General features: G+C 34.6%; 1 protein-coding gene across 4 annotated transcripts; it reads right to left on the reverse strand.

Moving 5' to 3' along the window:
• LOC109834483 (chloride channel protein CLC-d) lies at window positions 1-27,637 on the reverse strand. 4 transcript variants are annotated; one of them, XM_020402508.1, is made up of 24 exons: window positions 27,228-27,630; window positions 27,076-27,148; window positions 25,655-25,876; window positions 25,530-25,576; window positions 25,340-25,438; window positions 25,166-25,246; window positions 19,221-19,295; window positions 13,687-13,775; window positions 10,239-10,379; window positions 10,085-10,155; window positions 9,898-9,977; window positions 9,605-9,754; window positions 7,776-7,835; window positions 7,601-7,675; window positions 6,391-6,542; window positions 4,313-4,448; window positions 4,112-4,243; window positions 3,940-4,017; window positions 3,801-3,856; window positions 3,572-3,652; window positions 3,338-3,494; window positions 3,151-3,252; window positions 2,978-3,016; window positions 1-376 (listed from the first exon to the last, which is right to left on the reverse strand). In XM_020402508.1, the coding sequence occupies exons 1-24, from the start codon at window positions 27,381-27,383 to the stop codon at window positions 359-361; spliced, it is 2,370 nt and encodes a 789-aa protein (XP_020258097.1). In that variant the 5' UTR covers window positions 27,384-27,630; the 3' UTR covers window positions 1-358. The 4 variants fall into 4 exon arrangements, 3 of the variants coding, with proteins under 3 accessions (XP_020258097.1, XP_020258096.1, XP_020258098.1); XM_020402507.1 differs by having other exon boundaries at window positions 2,973-3,016; XM_020402509.1 differs by lacking the exon at window positions 25,166-25,246 and having other exon boundaries at window positions 2,973-3,016; window positions 27,228-27,627.

Raw genomic sequence — 27,949 nt, forward strand, 5'->3', positions numbered from 1 at the left:
TGCAACAAACGTACACAATTTGGAAAACATTAAAATGACAGCAGTTATACATTTGATTAACCAATAACATCTTTTCAAAGAAATCCAAAAATTGTCTCTTGGAACCAGTTAAGCTTTGACAACAGAAGGCACCATTGACTTGGGCTGCCCCAATACCCTTTACATATTCACACTCTGTATATATTGATACAATTGATGATGGGGCGTGTATATATCTAGTGCACATGATTTCTTAGCCTAAGCAACTTAAAGAATTGCTGATTTTCATATGATGAATGATCTAAAAGATACAAGGTCCTACTGGATTAGAAGACTATCAAGAAGGGGCTCAGTATGTACATCTCGACCAACTGATCTTTTATTCAGCCGTTGATCCCTGCAACAAAATATAACAGCTTCTTTGCATTATGAACTTCAATATAAATTCATGTAGCAAGAGATTATATATGTTCTGCCATGCTACCAGTCTAACAGTAATAGTACACATTGAACATGATTGGTAACGCAACATCTTCATGTTCAGAATAGACATGTGACAAAGAAGTGGAGAGTAGAAACCGTAGAATGAAACATAAATAAAAAATATTCATAAAAGTAAAGGTCAGTGGAAATGATATTTCACTTCAAGTACCATATTTGGGAATGTCGTGGACAGTCATGATGATCTCTTTCCAATCAACCATCATTCACAGGGAATTAGGTTGAAGTGAAGCATATAGTTTTCATATCTATGTTGGCTTAAGCACGTCCACAAGAAGTTGCAACACATACATGCAAACTAGGTGTTTCCCGAAAAGTCAAAAACACGGATTAATATGCCCCACTTACCTAGCACCAATATTAATATTATATAAAGAGAACCAAGAGAATATAACAAGGACAAATTTTCAAAAGAGACCTTTTTGATTTTTTATTTGTAAAAAACAACTCATTTTCAAAATATTTGTAAAAACCGACCTGGTTTCAGCCTCAGCGCTGAAACCAGGTCGGTTTTTGAAAAAAAGTTTCCGAAACTTCACGGGAGTTGAACTCCCGTGAAGTTTAGCAGCTTTTAATTAAGCTGCTAAACTTCACGGGAGTTCAACTCCCGTGAAGTTTCACAGTTAAAAAAAAAAAATTGAACTGTGAAACTTCACGGGAGTTGAACTCCCGTAAAGTTTAGCAGCTTAATTAAAAGTTGCTAAACTTCACGGGAGTTCAACTCCCGTGAAGTTTCGGAAATTTTTTTTCAAAAACCGACCTGGTTTCAGCGCTGAGGCTGAAACCAGGTCGGTTTTTGCAAATATCCTAGAAACAGGTCGTTTTTTACAAATAAAAGCTGAAATGGGACGGTTTTGAAAATTTGTCCAATATAACAATATACTGCCAGTCTGCATGAACTGAACCTAGAATGCTTATCAATCTCTCTCATGGGAGACCCTTGTCCGAATAGTATAGGAAGATGTCATTGCAGTAGTAGGAAACCTAGAGAAGATTGTTTAGTCATACATTGGAAGATTTTCTAATTGTAGTTTGTTTACCAAAAACAAACCTTCACTATCCCTTTCTACGATTAAGCTACTTTCCCAACGTAAAATAGCATCAGGGAAAAATTCCTAAAGGTTTTGTAATTATAGTTTGTTTACCATAGACAAACCTTGACTATCCCTTTCTATGATTAAGTCACTATCCTCTTTCTTGAAAACATACATATTGTGATACATGTGCGCGTGTGTCGCGCGTGAATACTTGGATGCGTGTTTGTCGTGCACACGTCTGTGTTCCAGCTGCAACAAGATTGTTAGTCTCATGTTGAAGCTTATGTAAGTTCAATCTTTGCTTTACTATAAAAATATCTTGACTATCTGACTTTGTAATAGTTAAGACCAGTCTATTCAAACAAATCTTGAAAGCGCTATCATGCTAGTCTATTCAAACAAATCTAAAAAATGTCATCATGCTAGGAGCCTGGGATACAAGGGAATAACGCACAATGCGTATGCTCTCAAGCATCTTAGTTCTCCTGGATTTTTGGGACTACAATTTTCATATATAGCTCATCTACAGCAAGTGCATCCAATGAAGCTTCAAAGTATTGTGGAAGAGACAATGACAATATCCAAATTCTAATAGCCATCTAACTATTTCACCACGTAACTAACTAATACCTGTGTAAAATTATCTGACTTATCTTATAAATAACACAGTGGAGAGTCGGCCAATAACCATCAGATTCTAGAAAATAATTCAATCCATATACCATATATAATGAGTATTTACATGGATATATATAAGAGGAAGGTAACCATGTTGGGCTTTTGGATGTTCATTATGAGGTGAGAGGTGCCCTCAGGAACAAGTGGAAGAAACCCCAGTTTTACTGTCTGAGAACATAACCATAAGTACTTTCTAGTGACGGAAGTATCAGGTGGTCTATACTTCTCTATCGTTTATATGCTATGTTAATACTAACAGATGCTTTACAATATCTCAATGAGAATAGACATCCTCATCCTCATATGCCTTAATTTTCAGTACTCTAGCTATTAGACAAATTTCCTAACTATGGGTGACCTTTTCCTTCAAATCTGCATTTTTATAGATGCCTAAGCTTTGCATAGGTCCCAATTTTGTATCCAATTCCAAGAACAGGAATGAAGAAGCAAACTATATAAAATAGCAGGTCTACATAGAAGAAAGGTCAATCACAATATATAGACATATCCTCATAAATTAATCCACAAATGCTAGGATGCAGATATTTTTTATAGTGATTTTTCTTGTTAAAAAAATTCAAACATGCATGGGCAAACGTCAAATACCCTGAATAAGACCAGAATCCCATTAATAATAATGTTACAGATTCAAAATTTGAATGGCCAGTTTTCTTTGTGGACTATATGAATTTGTAGCTGTATATGCATATATACATTATAAATTTTATAATAATTTTATATTCTAGAGAAGATATAATATGGGTGAAGGATCAAGACCTTACAGTCGATTGGAGCTCAACAGTATCTATATTGTCATTCTCCTGCAATTCCAACAAGTAGAGTTATTAGTTAAGGAAATTACACTTCTTTTTGGATGATAAAAGGTTTCACTTAAGGAAGTATAATTAACATAACCAAACGATTTCCTCCAAATATCTATATCTTAGTCAAGTACCTCGAGCAACAAATCCTTTCTAGTAATCAGACCGATAACGTGAGATGCACGAGGGACTACAAATATATGCCTTAGACCCAATTGTCGAAAAAGATTGTACACCTGTCACATAAGTGTGATGAGACAAGTTACAAAATGGCTAAACTCTTCATAAAATAACTACCAGATTATGGAAAAGCATATTCACCTTTGACAAAGACATATCTTCTGGCACAATATACGGGCATGGGTTCAGAAAGGGAGAAAGATCTAAGTACATCTCCTTTTCATCATCAGTCAAATGAATTTGATCTATAGACTTTCCTTTGCTTGTGGCAGGTTTCACAAAATCGCTAAGATTGTGCCTTTTAGGAGAAGATAAATGTTAGTAACTTCTTCAAACAATGTTACAAGATGAAGACTTTAAATGAAAATCACACACCTGTTGGATGCACCACGAATATCACAAGGAAACGGGCTATCTTGAAAATCTACCTTAGACTGTAGAAGAACCAATAAGTGACTGCATCACCAAATAGCAATAGTCAGCATTCCATTGCAAGATTTAACAATAAAAGCCTCCATATGCCAGAGAATACATTTCAATTAGGCAAGTCAACATTTCAAATAATAATAATAATAATAATAATAAAGATAAATATTTGACACACCTACGAAGTATGAGACCTATCACTAGTGTTTCACCATTTCGTCCATGATCTATCACCTGACTTCCGCATCAAAGAGAAATTGCTTACTAACAAGAAAATATTTATCATGAAAAAAGATAGCACTGTCGTCGTCACTCACTGGAAAACCATTGTGTGTGTTGCTCTGCAGAACTGATAGTATGTCTGCAACTTTGACAATACGAGAGAAGAACACAACCTTCCATGACATTAAAGAAACTTCTCAATAAGTTAACAACTAATTTAATAGAAACAACCATAGAATCCATTCAAAGGTCATTTTAGAAATATACCCTCTGATTCTTGCAAGCCTCTTTTGCTGTCATATTGCGCATATATTGTTTAGGCCGAGACTCAAGCAAAGGAATGCCCCTCAACTGGGCTTGCTCTTCATACAGACCCTCATTGAAAAAGTCACCAACAGCCTGTGAAAGGCTAGTTGTATTTCCATTTCGAGTACCAATATTTCAAAATGACTGGAAATGAATACATACCTTAGATATAAGAAGAACAAGCATGATTAAGGGTAAAAGCTTCAAGTTATTTGTGATCTCAACCATAATGACACATAAAGAAACAGTCATTCGCATAGAACCTCCAAGAAATGAAGCAGCACCAAGAAGAGCATAACTGGATACAAAGACCATGTACAACCATGTGAGTTTTAGTAAATAGTGTCTATTTCCTATCACATACAAGAGAAGTATAGAGACCAATAATCCAGGCACAACGAATAGGCTAAAGAGTAAAGAAGAAAATGAAAAATAGAAAACAGCTAAAAAATTGGGAGCAGGCAACAATTGACTTGTCTCTAATCTACTAAAAACAGATAGTATGACACAGGGTCATGGTGAAGGTTCGTAATACGGTGACAATGGTCTGGTGTAAGGTGACCAGTATTCGAAGCTTACAAAATAGCTTTCTGGATCCTTTTTTAGCTTTGTCCATGTTTCACTATTCTCATATCAATCTATAAATCTTTAAAATCGTTAAAACACCATTCATAAGAACTCCTAAGGTATTTGCAGAGCAGGTTGGTGCGATTCAAGTTGATTCCCATCTCATTTAACACCAGCCAGTAAGACTCCTGCAAATTTTGACTGTAATCACATCTAAAACTGATAATAATATAAAAGAACCAAGGTTACGAAAGCACAATGCGGCCTGGGCACCAGAGACTAGGTAGCACCTAGGCAGTTATCCCTTTTTTTAAGTTACAACAATTAACATATAAAAGCCAATATTATAGAAAGCACTAGGCACTGCTAGGCACTGGACTGACACCTAGGCGGATTTCTTTCTTTGTTTAAGTGGTGATGGAGAAGGTTTTTTTTTTGAAAGTCGGCGGAGGTGGAAGCGCTCATAGTTATTTGAGGTCGGATGAGGTTGGAGGATGTGGAGGCTACAACAGAGGAAATATGATTAAGACCTAAGCGCAGTCTGCATAAGCAGTCCATGCTTCCCTAGGCACTCCCAAGACCTAGGCGGCCAGTCTAGGTGCTACCTAGGCCTACGCGGCGCCTAGGCGAGCTAAGTGCCAGCTTTTTAAAACATTAACTGGAAGAAGCATAATCATAAATTCATAATCTTAGGCCCTATTTGCACTTCTCTTTAACAGATAACAATTAAAGAACATACATCAGTCTTTGGCTTTGGACACAAATATTTTCCATAAATGGCTATATTAAGTGTCACTTCCTCCTTTGTGATACTAGAACAAGTGTAATCATAACCTTAGGCCCTGTTTGCACTTTCTTTGACTGACAGCAACAAAAAAGCATTTACCATGTCTTGGTTCTGGCCACGTAAATGTTTAACACAAATGGCTATAATACGTGCCAGTGCCAATTTCTACTATATATTGAATGCAAATCTCTCTCTCAATACGAACGTTTGGTATAGCATCTCTCTCTCTCTCTCTCTCTCTCTCTCTCTGACTGACAGCAACAAAAAAACATTTACCATGTCTTGGATCTGGCCACGTAAATGTTTAACACAAATGGCTATATTATGTGCCAGTGCCAATTTCTACTATATATTGAATGCCAATCTCTCTCCCAATACGAATGTTTGGTATAGCATCTCTCTCTCTCTCTCTTCAACTACAAGCCTACAGTCTCCAGTTTAGCATCTTCAACTACAAGCCTACAATCACCTTAAGCAGCTCTGACACCACACTTTATGCACAACATATCCAATCCATCTCAAATAATTTGTTTTCTTCATCTCACCAATANNCCCCCCCCCCCCCCTCTTTTCAAATAAATAAACTTGTTCCTTATTAATGAAACACAGTCAACATTCTTTCAGTACCCATAATGATATGTTTCTTGATTACACACATTTTGATCTGGAATGTCTTGTAGCTATCTCATAAAATTGTACATATAACTTGAAGCTTATTCTAGTATTGTTATTAAACAAGTAAAGAATTTCATTTGTTAAGAACATAAAATCACAGTGATCAAGAAATTTCTAATAAACTAACTGCAATGTAGGTGAACAAGAGTACTAGGCAGCGAAGAAGAGAATGCCATTCAAAGGGATAGCGCAGAAGAGGATGAGCACTCACGTTCCCTCTTCAACATTAAGTCTGCTGTAAAATTTAACCACAAACATTCCAACAAGTCGGCCATAAGTTGAACCGATCATTATTCCGGGAACAAACTGACCAGCAGGAACAGCAGTTCCAAATGTCACTACTGCCAAGGAATAGAACATAACCTGAAAATACCATGCAAAACAAAAGAAAGTCGTTGCATGATGTACACCACCTTTAGAACAAATTCTGAATATCATTTAGTGTATTAGAACATTACATCATTAAGAAGGAATCAAATGAACTGAAATTTTATAACCACATTGCCCACACCATCATATGAATGCACATTCCTTCACAAAAATTTATACTAGTCATGAAATGGAAGCCACATGATCACTCTAAGAAAGCTGATCCCTTGAACATGGAAATTAACTGGATATTCCTGTCAGAACTTAATTATTCGTGCATAATATAAGATTAACTATCCCGAAAGCCACAAAAACTCATTAAACAATCAAGTAATCAACACTAGCTTTACCTTATACATGACAACATTAGTCTACCAAAGAGCATGGACCTTCAGATGCAATTGGAAACTATATAACATATTGCAGTTAAATACCAGCTTGCATACTCCAGAACAGAATTAAGGCTTTTGTAAACCTAAATGACTGGAGGCAACTTTGTTGCTTCTCAATCTTTCTATTTTTGTTTCTTCTTACTTTCCTCTACTATTTTTCTTCTTTCACATTATTAAATGATCAATTCTATCCATCTGATATCTAACTTTCATCGCTTTATGAATGTGTTCTCCTTGAAACTCCTCCGATAATTCTGCAAGTTATATGCACATGAATTTTTTTCATAATCAGGAAAATCTGTATAGTTATTCCTTGGACAAATTATTTTACATTTTATTTGCTAATGCATTTTAAGTCTTTGATAATTTATAAAAACTTCTGCTCATAAACAATGACAAATAATTGAGTGGAGCACAATAACATGCATCTTCTTATTAAGGTTGTTTAACGGGAGCAACATGTTGAAGTGCCAATTCAACTTTCAAAATATGAGATTTGCCATAAACAGTTACAAGAGAACGCAAGATAAGTGGAAAATTATTGGGCCAAAAACCCTTCATCAAAATAATATATGCAAGTACCATAGAAGATCTGTGCAAGACAAATTATCAAGTGAAATAAAATAAATTATCAATTACAAGAGTTGTTATGATTCATACCAAAAATGTGAGAAGGCTCTTAGCACTATACTCATGAAATGTCTTTGCACTAAATAAATTGCGTATAGCATCATCCTGCACAAAATTATATCTAAGTTGTTAGAAGCTAAAAAGAAAATTGGCACGCAAAAATATGTAGGAAAGAAGGGCCCAGAAGTTTTCAAAGTCAAAGAACCTGAGTATTAAAGAAAATGGTTGCCAAATCATTGTATTCCTTGTCCTTCGCACAAAAGAACTACACATGGAATAAAAAAATAAGCAAGGTCTTAGAAACGGAACAAAATTAGTAATAAGACAAGAAACAAAGAAAGCATGCAAACACACACATGTAAAATGTGTGTATGAGAGAGACTTGAGCTACAATCTACTAAAGTGAATGGGAGATTTTTTTTTTTTCCACCTAACTTTTCATCCTTTGGTTTTGTGATACACATTAATAATGTATTCCAGATGCGATGCGTGCCTTGATGTGTATCACACATTAGTATCAATCTCAAAGTAAAACCAATGGATAAAAGGTTAGGTGGAAAAGAGCTCATATCCATCCAGCTTAGCGCATTGTTAACATCCAAACCCCCCGCCGCCCCGCCACAGCACACACACATATGATCGTACCAAAGACATAGTTTTGTGGCTTGATAGTGAAGATGTCTATTGTCATCATCGCACTCCAGTCCAAACCACATGTGAAGTGATCCTACAACACATTTGAATGATTTGTGTGTATATATATATAGAGAGAGAGAGATGAAGTTAAGTGCAACTTAAGTGATAGCAAGTTTTTGTCCCACGCAAAGTTTATCCACTATATATTATATACTATATATATGTATATAATATAAATAATATATATTAATATTATATATTATATATATATAACGTGAGAAAAATGGGTAACATGGTACCCTAAGTGATCCTTGTAATTGATGTGACACATCTTTCCCATACATCACACGCTTGAGATGGAGCGCTCACCACTCAAGGTGTGATGTATGGACAAGATGGTCCACATCACTACACAGGATCCTTGGCCAAGTATATCCCGATATCCTCTATATATATATAGTATATATATATATATATATATATAGTTTATAAATATATATATAATAATTATATATATATATATAATATATATATACTTATAAATTCTTATGCACTTACAGTGGACGGCCTCTACTTACTGTTCCTGTACTCATTGATGTTGCCATTAGGATCATCGAGAGAGATGAAAGAGAGTAACTTATATATGATATATACTATATCTATATATAGAGCATGAGAGAGAGAGGAGAGAGAAATGTGGTATGACTTGGTACAGCACAAATTTTGTGCTTGGTAGTGAGGTGCAGCATCCCCTCTCCCTCATCTGCAAATGGAGGGGAACCAGCATTCAACAATGATTGAGGAGTGCAAGGGGATATCCAGCACATGAATGAGAAAGGGATGTTGACACTTCACTAGCCTAAGCACAATTTTGTTATGGCTTGGTATCCGGCAAGCATACCATCTTCTCTCTCTTCCTCTCCTCTCTTCTCTCTCCTCTCTTTCTTCTCCTCTCTCTATATAGTATATTACTAATATATATATATATATTAATATATAATATATATATATATATAATATAGATATTATATATATATATTAGTGTGTGTGTGTGTATACGTGTGTGAATAGATATATGGGTTTGATGGTTGTGAGTTGGTCGCTCATTTAGCAAAATAAGCTACTAAGAAATAGTGGGGTGGGTCCACACCTTTTGATGTGAAGTTTCAAGTGAGCCTTATCACATGGTTATCTCTTAGTAGCTCATTTAGCAAAATGAGTTGCCACCTCATACACATTATTTACTATATATATATATATACCGTGTGCATACACACACACACACATACACGTATGTATGTAAGTGTGCATGACTTGTAGTTCAGAGACTGATTAATTTAACATTTTTTATTAGAAATCAGAATTGCGGAAACAAGCACATGATGATGATGATCTCACATTTACAAAATTTCCATCTATTCCTGGTGGGCGAGGGCATTCAATGCCAGGATTAGTTTCTGGATTGGGGCATGGACTACATTTCCTCAGGAGTGGTAATCCGAATGAAATAGCTGAAGTTATAAAAGACAGAAGGCATACTTCAAATATCTGCACAAATAATTAAACAAGTTCACATATAAAAGATTATTGCTTTTTCAAAGATAATAAGCTTCTAGAAGTATTTACGAAGTAAAGAAGGAAGCCTAAAAAAATTTTATTTCTACACTAAATTCCATAAAATTGTTACATACCTTCACTCTGTTTCCTTTCTTATGCAAATATTTCCGACGCCAGCTAGTTATATAAAGAGTAAGCTGGTTAAATAAGGCTCCTGGAAAAAGAAAAAGGCACACCAGTAGAAGTCACTGAACTAATCTATTGCAACCTTAAATAGGGTACAAGACTGTAAGAATTTGACAAAGCCAGTGAAATATGTACCAAGAAGACCGCCAATAACACCAATAATGGCCATCGGGAGTAATTCCTGAAAAGAGTAATCCTCTTGACCACTATGAGGTTATTGTAAGAAAAGTTAGAACACAAATGAAAAGAAGCAAATTATTAGAACTAACTAAAGATTTGAAATACTAACTCTGAGATGTCCCAGATTATGAAACCCCCAGAACCAAAATGTCCACATTTCCCACTCTTGCACCAGTTCATTGCAGACCGTACAACAACAGCCACAACAGCAGATGTAAAGAAAACTCTCCACATAAGCTGACTTCTCCACCTTGAGAAAGATAAAGTCAATAGAATAAGACATCCATTCTCACGAGTCTAACATAATGAAATAAGTAATTCAACTCAGACAGAAAATGAGATTCTGGAACCAAGAGAAAGACTCTACACAAACTATACAAACCAGACTGAAAAGAACCTTTATGCTACAGGAGCCAGATATGTCGTTTCATCAAATTCTATTCATATTTCCTTGGTACATGGAGATGCGCTTGGAGATTAACAGGCATCATTTGCAGAAGTTTGCTAAGAATCACAAGAGTGATTGTAGCCCTCGCAATTTAAAAAAAAAGGAAGAAAGTGCTAAATGAATTCTCCTTTTCCTACAACTTTCCTACTATCCAGAATATCTGGGATAATGATACACAGATTATTAAAAAATTCAAAAAAAGCTGCTGCTCAGATATGTATGCATAATTGTAGGATTAGGAGATTTATAAGCATGCACAACTCAAAAACGATTCATAACAAATAAATAAATAAATAAATAAATCATTTACAGACACTCAATAAGGTAAACCCCATCAACTAGTGGTTCATTAGAAAGAACTTTCATTTCTAGACACTCTTTAAGGTAAACTGCATCAGCTAAGTTTACCCCAACAATCATCGCCTCTAGCTTTAGGTTTTAGGATAGTCTTATCGTCACCTTAATCACTCCCTAATCAACCCCCTCTCTCTTAATCACTACTTAACTCGTCTCTTTTATCTCATACTTCTCTGTAGTCCTCTATCCCTAACCATGCCCACCTCTTCTCTACGCCCCATCTCCCATTCTTTCAAATTCACCTTTCGGCCTATCTTCATATGAATCTCTAACTCGTCCTTCTACCTAACCCTGCCTCATAAATTAGCCCAGCTCATCACCAGTAATTCAACAAACCCATCCTTTTTTTTTTTATGGAATCTCCATATATTCTACTGGCCATCTTGCAAGGGATTGATAAAAGAAAAAGTAGTTTATTGAGTGCCTCTTAAAAGATTATGTTTTTTAACCAAATTAAAAATGAGTTGAGAAATTGAATCAATATGTCCTGAGAATCAACTAAATAATAATGTGATCTGTATTCTTTAACAAATGAAGTTGTTCTTACTTTATTTTAAAATAGAGGGTGGATAAGATCATTTCCCATAGATCTCAACAAAGGTAGTTATGCCCTACTAGAAGTCTACACGCACTGGCTTACACATATTCCACGCACGTAGACACATACTAGTTAAATTGCACGTGCATGATGCACATGACGAAAAAGACCATTACAGTGTAGTTGTAAGAGATTTATTACAAAATACTTCATCCAAAAAAAGTAATATTCGTACTATTAAGAGACATTCTTAAATAAAGAAAACATTAGAGCTTTGTTGGAGCGAGATATATAGAACAACTTTGGCACAATATTATTCCATATAATTTATTTATTTATTTATTAATAAGTTTAAAGCAATGTCATGCATTTTTTATACCTTATTTATGTGGCAAGGAAAAAATTTACTTCTTTAATTTTGTACCTTTATTTCCACGTTTCTATATCTTCTAAATATCATTAATCTAAATGCCAAAAGACTCTTTCATGATTCTTTTCATAACTTCTCTTTAACCAACCTCGACCATTACAGCTACTTTTTAATTGGTTGTATTTCAGGATGTAATACTGCTAATACTGCTCTGAATCCATCACTTTTTGTTTTCACAATCTCCTATATTCAAGATCTTATTTGTAGTTTTGGATGTAAATATCAACTGTTTGTAGGTTTGGTTGCAAAGAATTTGTAGGTTTTAGTTTTATTGATTGTGAGAGAAAGGGATAATGAAGTGCATTTAATAAGGGAAGGATGTGGACAAATGTCCGTTTCTTCAAAATTTTATTAAAATATACCAATCACTGGAGAAAACGTATCTAAACCGAATAGTCGACCAATAGATCGTTTCAATTCGGTTTGGAGTAAAATTCTTTGTATCTAATTGAATTTCGCTTTTCAGAATCATTCTTTTGATTCAGTTTGTATCAACTTGTATTTTGGTTTTCAGATTCACCACCTAGAAATCAAAAACCAAGTAACATTTTTCTCAGTATAAAGATCTCAAACATAGTTGCATATGCCCTATCTACTCTATTAATGGGTTGAGACAAATTTACAGATGGATTTCAAGAGACCTCTCTAATATCTTTTTTCTCCATTAAAAAAAATCTCCTCTCCTTGCCACTCTGACCTGAATCAAAGTACCAAGCACCAATGTTATCCTGATCTCCTTTTCCCCTCACTACCTCAAACCATCCCCACTATACATAAAAATTCCTCTCCAATGTGATATTCTAGTGACCTTGCAAGGAGGGAGGAACTAGCTTAAAGTGAGGAGGCTGGTGAGCCGCTATAGACAGAAGTCTTCCCTCTCATTTTCCTCTTAGATTTGTTTCGCTCCAGTTGCTGCAGTGTGAAAAAGAATAGTTTAGGTGTACATGAGGTTCATTCTTCTGGTATTGTTGGTTACTTGGATCTGGGAATTGATCCAATTTGGTGTTAAGACAAAGAATGTCATAATCATTTCACTGTAGTCTATAACACTACTTGATTGAATTTTCTTATTGGAGTTGTTAATACAAAGAATGTTATAATCAGGTGTTTTACAACTTGGTATAAGTGGAATTTAAATTTGACAGATTATTATCTTTGGATTGTTCTTCTATGAAATTGTTAGTGCTTTTAAGATTTCATACTCTGGACCTGTTAGTGTAAGTTCTATTTTAAGCAATATTTTACCTTCGGGTGTCTTGTTTCCTCCTGATCTGGTCCAATCTACTGGGGCTTCAAAATATTTATTATGAATTATACATTTTGTTGGGTCGGCTAGAAATTTAGTGAACTGACCAAACAAATTTTGTTTTATTCAAACTCAGTTCTGAGCCTAGTTTGACTTAGTTAGATGATCAGTTTTGAAAAGGAAATTCTGTTCAATTCCATTTTGCGACGAACATATAAATCCAAGCCAAACTGACCGACTGTGTAGCCCTGACCAACATAGAATGGACTGAATACCTTGATATGAATGGAGAAACTAAAGAACAAAACAGTTTCAACAGAAGCACAGATAACGGAATAAAAATTTGAACTGACATATCATGATTTACAGATCAAAGTCGCCATGTGAAGGAAGAGAATACCCTACCCTATCTTCACCCGACACTACCGACTAAGTCATAAAAGATAAAATATGCACAAATTGATCCTCTTAATCAAAAAATGCAGGGTGGTTTTTCATGTAAATGTTGTGTATAAAGAAATTAATTACGCCTCCTTACCAGGATGTAACTTCTTCCAATGCAAAGAGTACACCTCCAACAGGAGCTCTAAAAGCAGCAGCAACACCAGCTGCACAGCCACATGTTACCTTTAAACGATGGAAGGAGTTAATAAAAATTGTAGCTTAGACGGAAGATTGAAAAAATGAATAACATAAATAAGCACGATGATAAACACAAAACCGGTGTATTCACGCGAGTATATAAAAATGAAAAAGTGATGTTCCCTCCTAAACAATCCATTAACTTGCATCATTGCCCATGTGCCATGTCAAATATCTACCTTCACATTCCCGCTCACTGTAATCTAGAAACCAATGGATTAGTTCTTACATAATAGCCAAAGCTATTTTCTTAATTCTTTTATCGTCACAAGTCCTAAATCTCACTTAACAACACCTCTTACTAGAATAACTCAAAAAATTTAACCTCTATACTTAGCATTTGTATTACATTAACCCTATTTCTTGTTGGAGGCATAATGGCATGCATTATTGGACTATTTTACCCTCCTATCTTCACTTTACTAATGATCATTAACCATAAATGTTATCAATACTAATCTAACTTAAATTAACCCACAATTCAAATTTTTTATCCTATACAATTTAGACCGCAGATATAACGTTTATATTGGTTCATTACCAATTCTTTCTCTTTCTAACTAGCAGCCTCCTCCAATCATGGATCATATTCTTAACCTAAACACATGCTAACCAGTCATCACATCATCCTCCAATTAATTAATGCCCAACCATAGAGAAATTTTGAACATTTTCTTTCCTATCTTCCTTGTCAAATATTACAACAACAAAAGGAGCAAAAAGAATATCAATAGTCGATCTGAATAGAACGATTTCTTAGTTAAGAGATGGAAAATGGAAAGAAAAAAGTGCAGGAAGATTAGACGGCTATTTAGATTGATTAAGGTTCAATAAAACACTTCTGATTTGAGGTGATAAAAGTTGTCATATGCCTTCAGAAGCCTAAAACTTAGGGAGGGTTATTGATCATTTTTAAGTTTAGGAAGTTTACGCGTCTCTAGTGAGAAGCTAATGGTGGTTTATTGAAATTTTCCCCATTGATAAATAAATACAAATATTAGTAGCTATAGGCCCATTAATTTCCAAATGCATTTTGTTTTTTGAAAAGGTTGTTCACACATTCTGTTGTAGAAACATAGGGTGTTGCTACAAGGACCCAAATAGGGGACCCAAGGCATGAGACAGGTGAGGTGTCACTATCCGGTTGCATGATGCACTGTTCATGAATAGTGTATCATACAACCGGATGGTGACACCTCACATGTCCCATGCCTTAGGTCCCCTATTTGGGTCCCTGAGGCATTAATGAGAAACATATGTTCTTTACATTATAATAATAGCACATGCATTAGAGGACTAAAAATAGTCATTGAATAATATGATCTAACCCATATCAAAGAACTAATAAAAAGTATAATCATGTTGAGGGATATGATCGACAGTTAAGGTCACTGACAAGTTGATCCAGATCTTTATTTTTCACTTTCTTGGTTTTGATGTAGGCTTGGGTTGATTGTTGTATCTATTAAATGATTTATCTAAATTATTGTAGAAATTAACATAATCTCACTTCTCACAACCCAAATGAACTTAGCTTAGATGGCATCATCTTACTTTTAGGAGGTGAGCTTGATCTCTCCATCTGCAGCAAGCAAGGGGATTCCCGAACTAATATGTAAGGATGCATCAACACAAACTAATTACAAAAACCAAAGTCTATGATGCATGAAGAAAACATGTCATGATTTCATGAAGGCTCATCATCATTAATATGTTCAACAAAAGTTCTTTCCCTCCATGGTCTCCCTTCATGAGAGCTCTGCCCATGTCCAGGTTTATTTGGTTAAATAAGGTCCACTAAGTAAAGTGGCGGTGACTATAACTTTAGTAAACTGCGTGGTTACTGATCTCTCAGTTTTAAGGTTTTTAGCTGTGTTAGCTGTGTTTAGTAAGAATTAAATTTGACTTATGTTTTTAAACTTGCACATAAAATGACTATAAGTAGCACTAGTTTAGAAGATCGTAAGCCCCAAATTATTGAGTTTCTTTAAATGAGATTAATCTCTTACCTCTCTCCTTTCTCCTCTACCTATGACATTGAAAAAAAAAATCATATGTTTTCCCACTTCAAAAAACAAACAAAGAGTTTCTTTGCAATCCCTAATATTTGGATGCATAACAAGTCTCACTCCGAATGTGATGAAACAATCACCGAGGGCAACTTGGTTTAACATTAGCAAGAACCTATACCTAATAGAAGTTGGAACAATTAAAAAGTACAAAGAAGTACACAAGAATAATATGAGCACAATTCAGGTCCATTATTGTCATTTGTACTTATAAATCCAAACATAAATAAAACACTAGCATCTGCATCTCATATAGCTTAAGGTTAATATGTAGCAATCATCCAGCAGCAGAGCCAGAAAAGTTCTTCAAGAAGGCTGAATATCACTATCGAAAACATAATATAAAAACATAATATCATACAATAATCAATAAAAATAAGAAACATGCCAACAAACTAAATTTTAAAATTCTACGCATGTTCTTATTCTTCCCTTAATTAAATTTCTTTTGTTAATTGGTATCTAATAAGAAGATAGACTAAAAATCACGATTCTATGTAAATCATAAATGTTTTTGAAGAACATAAAAATTGAAGAAACAATTCCTTTTCAGCAAAAGATATGATCAAAAATAGCATAAATCACATTAAAAATACAAAACTCAATAAACTACTATTTTGAAAGAGTAAAGATTAGGGGGGATCAATGGATTGAAATGCTTGATGAAAAAATTTGTTAAATTAAACCCAAATTGTTAAACAAAATTCTTGTTTATATAACATGCTAAAAGGTCACTAAAATTAATGTCTCGCTTAGTACACGAGAACCGGATCAAGTGAGAATGGAATGAAGCAAAGAATGGAATGGAATGATGAAAATGTAATGCTCATTCCATTCTCATGTTTGGGTGCATTTAGAGAATAAAGTGGGAATGAAAATCTTTTTATTTTAGTACAGGTAACTATTAAAAAATATTAACATATTTGGTATTTAATTTAATTTTTCATTCTCATTTAAGTGGGAATACTCATTTCCTACCAACTCATTGGAAAAGACCATTTCTGCAAAATTTCTGCAAAAAGTGGGAATGACCATTTCCGCGTAAAAAAGAGAAAAGAATTCGTGTTTGGTATGCATGAATGAGAAATGGGAATGAGCATTCTATTCTCACCAATTCCCGCATACCAGACGAGACCTAAAAGTTACTATTTGCTAATAACATGCAAAGAAAAACAGAGATGAGTAATTACAATATTGAGGGATTGCAAAAGTGCAAAGATGATCATTGTTTCTCTTTGATTCTTCTCTTAGTTCTCTGTTATTCCAATCTTTTATTTTATTCATAAAACTTTCAATGAGAGTAAGAAAAGGACGCCTGAGGCTCAACATAAATGTTTTTGAAGAACATAAAAATTGAAGAAACAATTCCTTTTTAGGAAAAGATATGATAAAAAATAGCATAAATCACATTAAAAATACAAAACTCAATAAACTACTATTTTGAAAGAGTAAAGATTAGAGGGGGAATCAATGGATTGAAATGCTTGATGACAAAATTTGTTAAATTAAACCCAAATTGTTAAAACAAAATTCTTGTTTCTATAACATGCTAAAAGGTCACTAAAACTAATGTCTGGTTTAGTACACGAGAACTGGATCAAGTGAGAATGGAATGAAGCAAGGAATGGAATGGAATGATGAAAATATAATGCTCATTCCATTCTCATGTTTGGGTGCATTTAGAGAATAAAGTGGGAATGAAAATCTTTTTATTTTAGTACAGGTAACTATTAAAAAAAATTTAACATATTTGGTATTTAATTTAATTTTTTTTATTCTCATTTAAGTGGGAATACTCATTTCCTACCAACTCATTGGGAATGACAATTTCTGCAAAAAATGGGAATGACCATTTCCGCGTAAAAAGGAGAAAAAAGAATTTGTGTTTGGTATGCATGAATGAGAAATGAGAATGAGCATTCTATTCTCACCAATTCTTGCATACCAGACGAGACCTAAAAGTTACTATTTGCTAACAACATGCAAAGAAAAACAAAGATGAGTAATTACAAGATTTGAGGGTTTGCAAAAGTGCAAAGATGATCGTTGTTTCTCTTTGATTCTTCTCTTAGTTCTCTGTTATTCCAATCTTCTATTTTATTCATAAAATTTTCAATGAGTGAGAAAAGGACGCCTGAGGCTCTTGTTCTCCTGCCAGAACAAAATTTATGCTAATTCCTCATATTCCTAATATGTTATATATGAGAAGATGATATCCCTTCACTTATTTCACCGGTCCTAGTTATTCAAATTCTAGTTAATATTTACACCCAAATTAGGTGGTTTGCACCACGAATTAAAGAGCTGAAATTTCCAAACTAGCCTCCTAACTTCCTGTGAATGGTATAGATCATCCATTTATAGGGTGTTCTGATAGACTCTGCACCCATCTACCCCTTATACTATTGAAAAGAATCATAGTAGTCATGAGTTCCGAATCAAATCAAGCATTCGATAGGCAAGTTGAGGGTTTATATCACAAACATTTAAAAACATATAATATTGACTAACACCTATGTGTTGTGGCATGTCTCCTGAAAAGAATGTCATATGATTATCAAATGGAGACAAAGTAAATTTCATGGTTATAATTAGTGGGGCATTTACATATAAGATGAAGTAGTTTCTTTACAGGGTACAAACATGATAATAGAGATTTGATAATAGTAAGAAATTAAGAATAACAATGGATGTGGTATCCAGAGTTGCATTGCATCTAATCTTACTAAGAGCTATTAATTAAAAAAAGTGCATGTGAGAAGTATCAGATTTGGTGATGGAATCTCATGGTAGCTGACAATGTATATTGAAGATTTTACATATTGAAGATTTTACCAACCCTACTAGACTAAGAAACTTGATATCATGATTTGCACAATTGCATTAGGAAGCAAACATTAGCGTAAAACCCAATAGGATCTCCACGAAAACAGATACATTAAAATGGATATAAATGCATCTTCGAAAAATTATTGAACTAGCGTAAGACAATGTTTGCATGGATAAAACATAATCTCACCACAATTTCACGTATATTTGCTCAATAACTACAATATTTTCTCTACACTTATTACAAATACACACATGTATTGGATACCAAAACAGTTTGTTGCACACAATTGCATACTTACAGGCATTAAAACATGAACTAAAACAATTTTCTTCATATTTGTGCCATAAGTGCATTAATTTCTCAGTTTATTCACAAGATGAAGTGCGCAAATACAATTTCTCAGTTTATTCACAAAGGTACATCCAAATATATGCATAGGCACACAAAGAAAACTAAGAAAAATCCAACATAGAGATTGCAAATAAATAAGAAAAATCCATACTTCACAGACAGGTTCAAGAAACTCACAAGGTCTCGGCGATCTCGATCACTTTCGAAAACTTGCAACCACCTCGAGTTTAAGTGATATTTTGTCGATCCCCCCTACTTATATCAAATTATATGGGTTAACCATGTAGATAAAACATATAATAGTATGAAATTGAGCTAAATTAGCCTTTTACACAATTTATCAAATATAATGCATTAGGTTGCAGGGAAAAAATGTCTGCAATCAAAACACGGTATAAAAAGATAATTAAAAAAAACAATAGCAAACATGATAAAAATCATTGATGGAACTTGATCATACGTGGATTCTAGAATGGAACTCTAACTAAATTTTGAAAATGATAGAATTACTATAGCTATCTCCAAGTAAAATAAAAGGATAAATTTATAGCTAAAAAGTGCTAACTTATTGGTTAAGTGGTAAAGTGGTCCTATAGTTACATACAGGGTTATCGAGGCGGGCGTGCCTGCACGAGGCGTTGCGGCCTTTTTTAGTTTTTCTCTTTTCTTATTTTCTTCTTTTTTCTTTTTGAAAATAATTTATATGATTACATATTTACATCATGTAATAGACTATTTTTTTCATATTAGACTCTTTTTGAGAATTTTTGTTTAGAACTTTTGTGAGGCGCGCGTCTCGTTGTGCGTCTTGCGCATGGTGCGCGTAAGGGACCTTCGCGCCCCACATTGCGCCTTGCGCTTCGATAACATTGGTTACATATCCAACTAGATACATATTTATGAAATATCAAACCGAATTCAATCATTCTACACGCTTTGGAATAAAACAAGTAGATTTTCAATTGTTTGGACAGTTACTATTTTGTTACGCACTCCTTTATTACTATTTTTCTTCTTCTGTTTTCTCTATTAGGTGGGAGGAGAGACGTTAGCTTGGGTTTTCTAATTTTTATTTTGGGAGGGGGGTTGGAAATAGATGTGGAAAAACAACCGTTTATATTATTTATCTGTATAGCGACTATATCCTTTCCAATGGCACAATTACAAGTAGAGATTGATATTAGAATAACAAATTTCAAATGGAAGCACTCTGGCAGCGCCATCAGATCAACATCACAAGTAATCTTTCTTAATGAGTTTGCTATGAACCTCACTTTCGTGCACTTTGAAGTATAGAAGTGTTACTTTGGTGCACTTTGAAGTATAATGGTGACTATACTTATTCTATCTCCTATGAAGCTTACTCTATCTGGTATAAGGCTTATGTTTGCACTTTGTGCATCAAACTTCAAACATATAACAACCTATAACTACTTTGAAGTATTGCGGTGACTATAAATATCTCCTATGAAGCTGACTCTATTTGGTAATTAGTATAAGGTTTATGTTTGCGCTTCGTGCATCAAACTTCAAAACATAAAAACTATCATAGTGCGACCTTGTATATCTTTGCTTAACATCACCCTCCAAGTGATATAAGGGATTAACAAATTCACCTCCTAAAACTTAGGATTGACTTATTCACTTTCATTGCGTAGTGCCCATCTTTGTACCAAGACATCTCTTATGTCTACTTCCCAATCGCTATCTAACACACCAGCAACTACATGAAGTTTTACTATTGACAAGCCTTATGTCCACTTTCTCCAGTTATCATTAAAAAAAATTAAACAAATATTGTTCATCTTCTAAAGTTGTAAACTATCTTTATGTTAGGGTTAATTGCGGATAGACCCTCTGTACTATCGCCAAATTGTGGATAGACCCCCTATACTTCTTGTAGATATAAATCCCCTCGATTCTCAAGTCCATAAGTTTCATGTTAAGATTGGGCTTCATAAACTGAAATGCATGAGATTCATAAATAAATTCAATTACTATAAACATGCATAATGATCATTGCATATAACTAATTAAGATGAAAAACCAATAAGGTTGTCCAAGAGGTTTATTTACAACAATAGAAGCAGAGGGGTCCACCCGCAATTTGATGATATTACAATGGTCTATCCACAATTAACCCTTCATATTATATATGTCGAAACACAAACAATATAACTTTTAGTGAAAAATGTGAAGCAAATTTTTTATAAGTTGTAACTCTTTTAAGCTTACACCTTCCCTTTGAAGCTTATGTATCATTTTACTTCAGAATCAAGTTGTTCACTTAGGACTATAATTTTTGAGACATTAGTTGTAATACATGGTTTCTATTAAGTAATGTGGAGTAAAAATGGCCTAGTGTTGCAGCTCATTTGTATCAGAGCTAGTGTTACTTCCCAAAATAATATGAACCGTTCCCGGGATCAAGACTTCAATCAGTGGTGGATCCCCAAAAAAATTCTTGGGATGTGGACAACAAATACCTATTTATTTATCTAAAACTAGAAATGTAATGTAATGGGTTTGGGTTTTGTGTTACTTATGGATTTTGAATTTTAGACTTTTGACTTTATAGTGTAGATTTGGGCTTTCAAAGTTTGGGCTCATATGATTTTATTGTTGGATATTTAAATAAGCCTTTACTTTATAATAATAGGCTAATTCAAAATTTGCTACTAGTTTCTTTAATAACTTATAAATGGGTTAGGGTGTAATTTTTAAATTTTCTTTTTTTGGGTAAGGAGAGGGGCAGATGAAAATTTCGCTAGTGTTCATTGCTATTAATAAAAAATTTAGGGGTGCAACTGCACCCTAGGGCATATGTAAACCACTTCTGAGTTCATGATCTTAAAAGAAGACTAGATTTGCTCGAGATTGAGTCATTAGCTTTTACTGAGTTATGTTACATTGGCTTAGTTGAGTCTATATTTCATTTAAAATGATCCAATATATTGTTGACCATTAAGACTTTACGTATTCGTCTAGATAATTAGGACTAATACAAGAGTAATTTTAAACCAGTAAAACCTATATTGCCCATTAAGTCTGTAGACAAAGAAAAAGCAAAGTTCTTATTCATCTAACATTAACTTCTCTTAAGTAGATACTAGGGGAATATTACAAAATAGGTATATGATAAAATCATACCTAACCACATCTCACAATATCTTAATAACATCTCATAATATCTGCTAATATCTACCAATACTATTAATATCTAACACTCCTCAAACTGGAGCATATATACTATATATGTCCAGCTTATTACAGATAGCAACAAAAAAAGTGTTACATTTGCATAGGATACTTAAAGACGTCATCACTCAAAAGTGTGGTTGCAATCAGAGAATATCGAAGCCAAAAGAAACACAGATCACAAGCAAATTCTCGTTTATGTGATCAATGGACAATTAGAAGAAATCCTATGTCGATCAGCTAATAGTAGGTGGGCTAGCCAATGTTCTAAAAAGCGACCTAAGAGGATGCCTAGGCATAGGCCGAACTCCAGCCACCTAGGCGCCGCCTAACTTTTAAAAACAAAAATATAAAATAAAAACTCTGCTATTTGCCCAACCCAAGCCTATTAGAAAACAAAGAAAATGATTTTTATTGTTTTTACCCAGCCTATAAACCCAAACCTGATCCGCTAAACTTAAAACTCAAACCCCCTCTCTCATATTTTCCCCCCAATTCCCAAACCCTAACACCCATAGCCACCACTTCTCTCACCTCCTCTCTCGCCGAACTCAACCAGGCGACCGCCTCCTCCTCTCGAAGAACACCCACAACCACCTCAACCTCTAACCTTCTCTCGATGAATCCCGCACGCAGCCACCACCATCACAACTACCACCTCCTCACTTCGCATGCAACCACCTCAACCTCTTCCTCTTCGCACCACCGTCGCCACCTCTAACAGCTCAACCTCCTCTTCTCTTCAAGGTAAATTTTTAAATTTTCACCTTTTTTTATTTTTTTACTATTTTTTATTTTGTTAATTAGTTAATCTTGTTCAATTTTACTTTAATTTTATATGAGGTAAGATTGCTATTTAGTTTTTTTTGCAATTTTCTATTAATTTAATTCATGTTTTCGTCAATTATTATAATTATTTAATTTTAAAAATAGTTAAATGCCCAGTTCACAATTTAAAAAATAGTCAAACGCCTAGTTCACCTAGCGCTTTCTATAACATTGAGGTCAGCTAATAAAAACCATAGGCAGGTTAGCCAGTAGAAACCATAGGCGGGGTCGCCTAGTAGAAACCATAGGCGAATCACCTAGAAGAAACTAGTTACCTAGAACAAACTGTAAGTGAGTCGGCTAATAGAAATCCTAAATGGGTCAATCAATAGAAACTACAAGTGGGTCACCTAGAAAAAGCTAAAGGAGGGTCACCAAAAGAAACTATAGCTAGGTCACCCAGTATAAATCCTAAGCGGGTCAATCAATGGAAGCAATGTCGGAATCCAACTATTAAAAGAGGACCATTGCAAATCATTGCCAGAAGATGTCATTGGAGTTACTTAGGTTAATTGTTCACTTGGTGAGCAACTTTGACTATTGTTCATGATGTACAGTAACTTTGGCTATTGTTTACGCGATGAACAACAATAAGCCATACCTTTTTGTTGAAGTTAGGATTTTTTTTATGGAGTGTTTTTATGAAGATCTAGAAATCAATGATGTTGAAGCCAAAGTTGTCGTCGAAGCCGCTAAGGAAAAACATAGAGATAATAAAATCCCTCAGCGGCTCCAAGATCTAGAAAAAGCTGAGTTCTCTAGGATCAAGAACTAGGCTTTGATACCATGTAGAGTATAATAAGCAAAATTATTACTCATCTAATCTTAACCTTTCTTAAATATAGATTAGGAGAATATTATAAAATAGATATATGATAAAATCATATCTAATCACATCTCCAAATCTCTCTACAATATCTCATAATATCTACAACTACCTACCAATACTTATAATATCTAACAAAGCCTTTAGGCAGATAAAATTTCACTAGGGTCCATTAAGTCCAAATACAAGAGTATTTGGTGAACCTATAGAACCATATTTCTCTTCCAGCATATTGTGTCAAAAGGCCAAAAAACCTTCAGATCTAGAGAAGAGAGTGGCTTGATAATTATGATGTACAGTTCACTGAAAAATAGCAGGCCAGAATGTAATATAAGCAAAAAAATCACATTTACCAGAGAAAATCATGTAAGAATGTCTTCTTTTAATAGATTAATAAGAAGCATGTAATTTGAATTAAACTGGTTCAAGAAACTCCAACTTCATATAGAAACTAAGTAGAATCTTCCTAAAAGTATTGATTGTAGAATAGAGTTGCACAAAAATTTTCGTATCCAAGGAAATATCTGTATCCATATCCGTTATGTAGTGACATATCTGGATCCATATCCGAATAGGCGAATACATCTTGGTCATACACTCATACTATTGTAATAGTTTTAGTTTTAATCCTTAGAACATTCGATTTAAAGTTAATTTTGATGATCCAGATATCTAATCTTAGTTTTTCAGATATAATGAATATATTAATGAACTCTCTTACCTCACATGAACTATATACTTTTTCCAATATTATCTAGTTTTCTCATATCCATTTTGTATCCGCATGCATATCCATTTATATATCCGCATGCATATCCGTATCAGATTTTAGCATGTATGGATAAAAAAATTTCATACCGAAACATATCGATATCTGTATCTGTATCAGTGACTGGTAAGATGATATGGATTGGTATCATATCTGAGCGTATCCACACCAAATGCACCCCTATCATAGAAGCACTAAACTGAAATGGGTAGTGTACTTCATTCTCAGAATTATTAACATCAGGCACCAAACATCAAAAATTAATTGTCGTCTACAGAATCTGAGTTAATTTATTCTTAAATAATGATTGCACAAACAGTAAGCTAGTAACATGAGGGTTTTTTTTCTTTTCTTTCGTGGATTATCAACCTTCTATATTTAACAATGACAAATAGTACAAACAGAAGAGAAAGTGGGAGGATTATGTCTTTATATAAGCAATGGTGATAATCAACAACATGAAACAGACTGCAATTTTTCAATTTCCTTTTTCACTCTTACAGAACGAATGGCAACCATGAAATTATGATTCAAATACTCAAAAGCCGTCTCTTGGTCGCCTTGGACAATCAATGCATGGACCTTAAGAATTTGAAAATAGAATGGAACATTCAAAATATTAAACTAAAAACTTAAAAATGGTTGCAGCTCATAAAATGGGGACTGCAGGGGTACCTGTCCAAGAAGGGAAGCAATGCAGGCACCAGTGTGAACAAGGGGACCTTCTTTGCCAAGAGCAAGTCCACCCCCCACTGAACCAATGCTTCCAAATATCTGCTCATAAACAGAATTTAAAAATGCAATGTCAGGAATAAATGGAAATCACATTTCAGCATACTGCTAGGAGAAGGATATAGGGACAAACTTTTCCAATCAATGTTCTTAAGAGGAGAATCCCATGTGTATCAACTCCTGCACATTTGCTTAAACACATTACCATCTCAACAAAGGAAAATATTACTGGTGTGCATGAGAATATGAGGCACATACCATTTAAGTACCCTTTAATTTCAGGAATACCAGATCCAGCTGCTGCTGGTGCAAATTGTGTGATGATGTATACAGAAGAAAAGACCAAAGCTAGATTGAACATAACAAACACCAAGAAACCCGCAAAGTAAGAATGCTGTATAATAGAAAAGGTCGCTGCATATTTCCAGCCTGAGAAGTTCTCAACTGCCAGATTAATAAAAACTGCAGCCACACCAGTGCCTACAAGAAAACACAATATTCAAACAAACAATTGCAAAGCCATCGACCTAACATGCTAACAAAGAACCAAAAAAAGATTCAAGTTATGAGCAAGCCTAAGCGCAAAGACAAATGGCATTTAGCAGGGAGAACACAGTTGAATGAAATTTTCAAACTTGTAACTTCCAATTTAAATTTTTTAAGTGGCTTAAAAAGGATTTGATTCAGACAGAGAAGACACCTAATAATCAAGGTTAAAGAAACCTTGAAGCCACCGTAAATTCTGTTAGGACCCATTTAGTCCCATATTGCCAAATAGAGAGTCAATACGGGTTTACAGAAGATTTAGATTGCCTCCGTCTAACAACTAGCTTTTAGGGATAAGTTCTCCCAGGTCTCTTACAAATGGTATCAAAGGCAACTCCACCTACCCAGTAGCAAGCGAGCAACATGGGTTATGATGCCAGCAAGTGTTCGTCGGGAAGTTGTAAATTGAAAAGACTAACACCCGGATTGCAGTGTTCGACTGTAACTAGATTAGTGCAAAGCCCAATAGTGTGGGGGCCCAAACTGCGCAACCTTGGTGGTAAATAAAGGTGTATTTAGTCCCATTTTGATTAAATGAGCATCTCCAACAGCTTCCCTAAAACTTTCTCTAAAATGAGGAAGCAAAAGTCATATTCTCCAAATTATTTTTGCTCCAACTCTAACAGCTTCCTCATTTTGAAGAATCCTGCATTTATTACAATAATAAAAATATTTTACATCTTTGACATGAACTTTAACAATAAAGATTTAGATATGAACTTTTTGTTTTTTGCCCCCTCATTTTATAGTGTTGAGTTGTTTTTTTAGTAGTTGGAGACTTGAAGAACGTGAAATATTTATAACAAAGCTCTTTCCAAAAATTTAAAGAATACTACAGATTTGGAGAAGGCTCCCCTTTTTTTCTCCTCCATCCCTAAAATAGGGGAATGAGATGGGAATCTGTTGGACAAAAAAAACCTAAAATTCTCCAAAAGTGAGAATACCAATAAAATGGGGAAGCTGTTGGAGATGCTCTAAGAGATGTGCACCTCAAATAGCTAGCTTGTATTACGTGTTCCCCTAGGTTTAAATTGTTTGAGAACCAAGCATTTTCCTCCAACAACACTTTTGATAGATACCTAAAATTTCAAAAAAAATAAATCTCTACAAAGACGAGAGAATTGTTCACTAACCAATTCCTATCAACAACGAGAAGAACCATTTCACGACCACATGATACCAAACAAAAAGCTTTCCTCTCCTCGCCTGCACAAGAGACCGAAAAAAAACCATCACCAACAGATCCACGAACCCTGGACTCACAAAACCATCAAATTTCCTCCACCTGCGCTTCTCGATAGGCGTGATTCTCAATAATCTCATAATCAAGGCTCTCCGCTCCGCCGCCGGCGAGGATCCTCTGGTTGATCTCCTCCTCCTGCGCCTCCGCGTCCTCGGCGCTCGGCAAACGAGACCACGCCAGCTTCGCCGTTTCGATCATGGCGGCGATCTGTATTGGATTTAGGGCACGGAATTGGGGATTTGAGATCGGATCGATGAGAGGGAGTGAAATTTGGGGGTGAAAGATCGGAGTTTTCGACTGTTGGAAGAAAATTGCGTAGGTGGGTGAGTCCACAGGAAGGAGAGTGGAGAGGGGAAAAAAGTGGGGACCTGAGAATTGCTATTGAGTTCAATTTGATAAGGGGAGTTTGTTTCAAATCCTAGGATATAGATTTCAGTATGTATTTGAAATCAATAGTTGTTTTTATTATGGGTCGAGATTTTTAAAATGTTGTTTATTTTATTAATATTTTAAGATTTTGAATACTATAATTTGTAATATTTTATTTGTTTCAAGTTCAAATTGTAGCATTATCAAATGCCAAAAATTTGTAATATGATGAATATGCTATCTTGATGAGGTTACCTCCCACAAAAAAAACAAAATTGGGATTTGTCAAATCCTCTCAAATTGAGAGGTAAGCACACCTATTTATGGGATTTGTCAAAATCTTCTCCAATTAATAGGATTTGGAAAATTCTAAAAATTAGGCACTTTTTATACTT

The sequence above is a fragment of the Asparagus officinalis genome, chromosome 3, assembly GCF_001876935.1.
Source record: "Asparagus officinalis chromosome 3, Aspof.V1, whole genome shotgun sequence".
NCBI classification, from domain to species: Eukaryota; Viridiplantae; Streptophyta; class Magnoliopsida; order Asparagales; family Asparagaceae; genus Asparagus; species Asparagus officinalis.

What these genes read in the sequence shown, in the direction of transcription:
- LOC109834483 (XM_020402507.1), bottom strand. Translation starts at nt 27,383, where the DNA reads ATGATCGAAACGGCGAAGCTGGCGTGGTCTCGTTTGCCGAGCGCCGAG. An exon ending in ATAATCTGGGACATCTCAGA is followed by an intron (nt 10,156 to 10,238) that starts GTTAGTATTTCA and finishes ATAACCTCATAG; the next exon opens with TGGTCAAGAGGATTACTCTT. An exon ending in TTGTTCTTCTTATATCTAAG is followed by an intron (nt 4,244 to 4,312) that starts GTATGTATTCAT and finishes AGCCTTTCACAG; the next exon opens with GCTGTTGGTGACTTTTTCAA.